General features: G+C 31.4%; 1 protein-coding gene across 1 annotated transcript; it reads right to left on the bottom strand.

Annotated features, from left to right (window-relative positions):
• Positions 1 to 3,729: 3,729 nt before the first annotated feature.
• On the bottom strand, positions 3,730 to 5,505 carry LOC149537491 (LOB domain-containing protein 11-like). The gene is made up of 2 exons (XM_089798939.1): positions 5,353 to 5,505; positions 3,730 to 4,041 (listed from the first exon to the last, which is right to left on the bottom strand). The coding sequence occupies exons 1-2, from the start codon at positions 5,503 to 5,505 to the stop codon at positions 3,730 to 3,732; spliced, it is 465 nt and encodes a 154-aa protein (XP_089655065.1).
• Positions 5,506 to 6,877: the final 1,372 nt, after the last annotated feature.

Raw genomic sequence — 6,877 nt, forward strand, 5'->3', positions numbered from 1 at the left:
GTATAGATCAGAGCCAAGATTGGCTTTGATTTATACACAGTTTACAAAATCATAAACTATGTATAGATAAAAGCCCTAATTTCCATTGATCTATACATAGTTGATCCATATAGAGTTTATGACTTGGCTCTATTTAATGGTATTGCATTGATCTCTCATGGCACTATACTAGAACTCATTACTGGCAAGAAATTGGCACATAGTTTAGTTGTTCATTTCATTGGTATTGATCTCTCATCGCACTATATTGGAACTTATTAGTGAGCAAATATTGACTATTTTGCTAAATAGATTGGAAACAAACTGTTACAACATTTATTGATTATTTTTCTAACTAGATAGCAAATAGAAATAGAACCATGATAAACTATGTATAGGTCAACTATGCATAGATAAAAGCCATGATTGCCATTGATCTATACATATTTGATCCATACATAGTTTACCACTTGGCTTTATTTAATGGTATTGCATTGATCTCTCAAAACACTATACTAGATCTTATTACTGAGTACATTTTGACCATTTCATTGGCATTGGTATGATTGGCATATGAAGTAATTCTATTTTATGAGTTGCCTTTGGTATGGTTGGCATCTGAAGTAATTCTATTTTATGATGGGCACTATGATATATACAAGTAATTAGAGGTAATCACATGACCACATACTAGAACTCATTATTGAGCACATATTAACTATGTATAGATAAAATCCATGGTTGCCATTGATTTATACACAGTTGATCCATACATAGTTTATGACTTGGCTCTATTTAATGGTATTGCATTGATCTCTCATAGCACTAAACTGGAACTAATTACTTGATCTATGTATAGTTTAATTGTTCATTTCATTGGTAAGATTGGCATTGGTCAATAAATAGTTTAGTTGTTCATTTCATTGGCATGATTGGTATTGGTCAATACATAGCTTAGTCATTCATTTTAGTGGCATTGGTGTGATTTTCATCTAAAGTAATTCCAATTTTTGACTTGGATCTGTTTAGTGGTATTGCATTGATGTATATATGTATAGAAACATGTATGTATGTGTGTACACACATGTATGTATGTGTGTACACACATGTATGTATGTATGTGTATGTATGTATGTATGTATGTATGTATATATCTATGTGTGTATGTATGTACACACATGTATGTACGTATGCATACATACTTGATCTATGCATAGTTTACTTGTCCATTTCATTGGCATGATTGGCATTGGTCAATACACAGTTTAGTTTTTCATTTCATGGGCATTCACACAATTGGCATGTGTTTAATGGTATTGCATTGATCTCTCACAACACTATACTAGAACTCATTACTGAGCACATTTTTACTATTTTTCTAAGCATACTTGATGTATACATAACTAATCTATATGTAGTTTATGATCTCATAAACATTTGGTATAGTTGTTCATTGCATGGTTAATTAGAGACATGATTGAAACATACATATGTGGAATACATGAGGAGTGGAAAATGATGAATGCTCAATTGTAGAACTTGAGAGGATATGCTAATAGAAATGTGATTTGGTAGATGATTGTATAGTTTATGATTTCTTGCTATGTTATATCTATAGTCCTAATGTGCTTGCATATGTCTTTATTTCTTGTCTTTTTGTCCCTATTTGATTTCCTATGTATGTTCTCACTGACAAGATTATTGAAAGTATTGAGGATTTCTGGTAGATGATTGTACAGTTCATGATTCTGTCCCATGTTATATGTATATTCTTAATTTTCTTGGATATTTTTAAAATTTATTATCATTTTTCCACAATTTGGTTTCCTATGTATCTGCTTCCTAACAAGATTGTCAAAGGTATTGACAAAGTGTCTTTCTTTTGTATTTTTTTATTGCACCTGATTTCTTGATATTGTGAGACCACACATGCTGATAAGAAATGAGCTATCTAATGATCTTTTACAATTATTTTGATGCTACTCCTTGGTGTATTCCATTAAAAAAAATTAAGTTTTAATTTTTCAAACATGTTTAGTTCGTATATGCAAGATTGACCATTTAACAATATAGACAGTAATGGAAAGATTGAGCAACATGAGAGGGTTACTCGCCAAATGTGGGGCATAAGGGTATAGAGCATGGATTTCTCAATGTTTTTGTATTTAACAGTGTGTTTTCACACCACCATTCAGATCATGGATATTGTTCTTTCTCATCAGTTCATGGATATTGTTTTTCTATCTTCTATCTTGTGCTACATATGTAACATTGAATTATTGAACACATACCTATTTTAAACATATTTGGATCACATTCATAATTTGAACATATTTTGATGACATTGTTATTTGAATGTTGGTATCTGTTTGATCTATACATAGTTTATATATGCAGGATTGACCATCTAACAATATAGACAGTAATGGGAAGAATGAGCAGCATAAGAGGGTTTCTCGCCGAATGTGGGGCATAATGGTATAGAGCGTGGATTTCCTAATGTTGTCATATTTAACGGCTAAGTCATAAGGTTCAAGTTCGAGTTCGACAATTATGAAGTTTGACAAGGCAAAAAGATTGAAAAAAATTTGACGGTAAATTCGTCTTATATAATTTTCCAAAAATATATAGATATATAAGATCACAATTCCCAACTATGGAAAAATTTATAACTTTGTACAAATGATTGCAAGTATGATCATTTTTTACTTTTCTTTGCTAATAATTAGAATTAAAATAAAAAATAATAATCATTTTATTTATTCTTTACTAACAAAATAAAACTGTGAATATTCAAGAATTAAAAATAATAATAATGTATTCTAATTATAAATAAATTAATAATCATTAATATTAAATTAAATATTAATACTTTACTCATTCTAATACTTGTGTTTCACTAATAAAATAAGATTAAATTTTGACTTCAAATTCCAATTCCAATTTTTAAATTGGTAACCTAAAGCAGAATATGGATTTGTATATTCATCTTTTGTGTCAACCAAATGGTCCAATAACCTGATTATGAGACAGATTCATCTTCCCCAACCAAAAAAGACCTTATGATATAGTTAGACATTAGGTATGGAGCTAGTTTGATATAATAAATCATATCGACCTATAATCTAGAACAATCTTTGTAAATAGAAGCGTATGTGTATGTAAACTATATTTATAAGAAAAATGTACTTATATTTTAACTGCAACAATGCATTCAAATGTTTTTTTGTATCATTTTCATATCTATCCAGTTACAAAATCTTCTTTCGGTACAAAAGGGTTAATTGTGCTGGCGTAATGGCAATATAGTCAGTCGCACAGTTATATTCCAACTGCATGCCTTATATCATGCTGTGTTATGCTCAAATATCCATTTGAATGGCCATGGTTAGGCATTTGCCTTCCAGTATTTTTAATGTGAAATCAATATTAATAGAGAATGTAAAAAAGGGATAACACAGGACCCACATGCAATGGTGATAGATCAAAACTAAAAGCATGATGGCTAGTGCACTGATAAAGTACGGTCGGGCTTCTGAGTAGTGCCCTTCTTTCAATCAAGGAAGGTAAACAAATAGGAACTTTTTATATATAAAAGTAAAGACAAAACAAGTTTATTAAGGTACATGTTTAATAAAAAGAATAATTCTATTTTTTAGGTTTTATAAGAAGCATATCAAGTGCTTGAATAAAGTTGCTAAATGTTATAGAATTGAAAGCAAGTTCCAAAAGTATGCTTCTCGTTTGAATTCATAGCTGCCATAGAGGCTCCCACAATAGTAGGGTGTCCACCTCATCATGCATTGTATATTCACTTTGTTGTGATGTAGAAGCTAAGACATGTCCCATAGTTTGGGGGGATACATGCTTGTCACTTGTAAAACACATATTCATATTTAGGAACTCTGCTTGCGTGGCTTCCAACTGGGATTCCAAGTCAGTAATCCGCTTCTGCAGTTGATAGATTTCTCTAGTAGATCCATAAACAGGGTCCTTCACCCTGGCAGTTGCCTCATACACCAAGCTATTTACTGCATCTTCTCTTTCCTCAGGTTTAACATCCTATGACAACACCACACTAATATCATCATTTTCATCATTCTAACCAATCTACGATCCAATGATGGCTATAAAATAATCAAATATTTAAATAATAATTAAATTAAAAAATTAATCTTATAATCTTATTATTCCAATCTAAAACAAGTTAATACCATTTTCTTTATTTACTAGTAGATCTTTATTTCGAATAACAATACCACATAAAAAATTATAAGTGTTCCAAGAGCTCAAATGTAAACCAAGCTAATATCTTTAATTAATCAGATGGCCTAAGGGTTGTTAGCAAATAGATTCTACAGACATTTCAATAACAATGTCGGACCAAACTAGTAATAATATCATTACTCCATTGGTTCAATTCAAAAACATGTGAATATCATTATTTTAATTAGATAGAAAATAAATGTAGAAATGGATCAAATATTGAACAACAATATTATATTGAAATTATTACTATTATTGTCCTACTAATTCTATAGATGCCTTAAACATCACACATTAAGGCTTGATATCTAGTCTAAAAGTATTGAATGGTCAACCTAATTCTAAAGGAAAAACACAAGTCTTTTGATTATAGAATGTACAAAAAAGATAATGAAATCCTGAAAATTTACTATTAAATGATTTTCTAGAATAACACACATTTTATTGATTTAAGAGGTGATCTTATTTTTATGTTAGGTTCTGGTCTTATCTTGCTTTATCTAATTAGAACACACATTTTTATAATCTTTCCAATTTGATCAAGTTAAAAACAAATTTTGTTAATCTTTCAGATTAGATCAAGTTAGAAATGAATAGCAAAAACTAGAAGAAAAATTAGACAAACTGATTTTGCAGAGAAAAAAAAGACAGGAAGATACATCCCACCATACAGAAAAAACAAAACAAAACAACAAAAATAAGAAGTAAATACTATGAATGTATTTATGGAGTCTATTCAAACAATAACTAATTATTAAATTTATTTATGATATATATTAAAGAAAATAATCAGTCAAATTTTGATTTGATAAAATTAGAGGTGGTCCTAACCCTTAACAACTAAAACCATCATCAAGAGAGAGGTAAGTGAAACTAAACTACGAGTGAGAAGAAAATAAACCATATTGTTTGAAGTTAAAAGGGTCTTAAATTGAGGTTTTATATTAATCCTCGACATTGATTTCCGAAAGCTCTTTTACTAAAATATAACAGACCATGGAGGAAAAGATCTCAAGTACTTCTGGTTTCGTAACAATCAGATCTAGTGCAGAGAATTAAAGCTAATGAAAGGGATTCCATCTGAAGTTTGAAAAACCTAGAAATTACTTTGAGCAATTTAAGAACACGACTGATTCCGTAGATCTGATGAAGGATTATCGCCCTTTGAAGATCATCCGGGGGAAAATGAGGAGCCAGCAAACATTCATCTGAGCATTTCTTTCGCTGATATCGACAAGCTGCGCAGGACGAAGGCGCCATGTTTTCTTCAATTTTATTTTATTTTGCAATGTTTACTAGTGTGTGCGTTATTTTTTATAAACATATAGAATTTGTAAGAGATGAGGGCAGGCCATCATACACAATTTATAAGAGATGGGCTCAGATGATTTTAATGGCATGGATGCTCTTCAGTCTTTGGTTTTAAGTAAAAGAGGTTTCAGGTACCAGTGGGCCAGTATTAGATACCTAAAATGTCTATGTGATGTCATTCTGTGATTGGTCGCTCGCAGATTCAGATTGCTGCGAGGTCTGAACCCTCCATCAAAAAAATAAACAGGTGGAATGCGTTCACTCGATTTTTTCCTGCGCTTACTCGATTGTTCCCTTCGTTGATATCCGAATTGAGTTGGAAATCTTGGGTGGCGGCGATTTCACATTGGTAGTCAAAAAAGAAGAACAGAACAAACGTGATATTTACATGCAGGAGAACACTTCGATGTTACATATCGCCAATCAAACTCCTCAGTTGTGGAGATATTATTGGGCTTGGAATGTAAAGCTTCCACGTGGTCCTCGTGAAAAATATCTCCTTTTTAACGTTGGCGGCTGCGTTTTGACGCATATCTGTCAGACTTCGGGACCTTTACCTATTCAACCGACCTTTCACTTCTAGAATACATGTATTCTTTCTAATGAAATAAACGGATATACCTTTTTAAAGAAATTTAACAAAGGGTTGAACCTCGCTCAAATGCGCCTTTCATAGCATGATTTATGAATAGTTGTCCAATGTAAAATGTAATTTAAGGTTTCTTTTGGGCTGGCAAAGACTTTTTATTAATTACAAATATTGGCCATCTAAAAGAGTATGATGGGGTGATTTTGAGGAAGGGTGGATGTATACTAAGAGATCAAGATTATATCAATTTTTTTTTTAAAAGTGGATATTTATTGCATTATAATGAAATGTTCAAAGTGTCTTTGGAAGTACTATGTTTGATGGCTTCGATGACCATTTAGTAAAGGCAAGGATGAAGGTACACATGTAACTCGACTATCAAAGGGATAGGATTTTTCAAGACATACCTTGTAATTATTATTACAACTAGACTTCAAATTCTCCTCAGAAGAAATTTGAGTTTATATTTATTTTAAGGTTGTTGAGAAAATTTCAAGGGTTTGCCAATCTTAACAATCTACGCTGGAGGTATCATAGAATTCTGAGAGGGCTCATAAATGGGGGAAAATGGTTCATATAGAGCCCTTAAGAATTGAGGATTATTCTGGGAAACTTTTTACTTAGATGGCTTTTAAGTGAAGGCATTCCAATTCCTTTCATGGAGGCCATGGTTTGGTATGACAATAAATAGGAGAGTTACCATTAACATAATTTATCTCCATGTTAATGAAG

Source organism: Cupressus sempervirens, chromosome 9, assembly GCF_028749045.1.
Source record: "Cupressus sempervirens isolate cs-2001-9-10 chromosome 9, ASM2874904v1, whole genome shotgun sequence".
In the NCBI taxonomy this organism is placed as follows: Eukaryota; Viridiplantae; Streptophyta; class Pinopsida; order Cupressales; family Cupressaceae; genus Cupressus; species Cupressus sempervirens.

Bases quoted from the DNA above. Each gene is read 5' to 3' on its own strand.
- LOC149537491 (XM_089798939.1), bottom strand. From the start codon at position 5,505: ATGGCGCCTTCGTCCTGCGCAGCTTGTCGATATCAGCGAAAGAAATGC. The intron at 4,042-5,352 runs GTAATTTCTAGG...GTGTTGTCATAG, and splicing joins GTGTTCTTAAATTGCTCAAA to GATGTTAAACCTGAGGAAAG.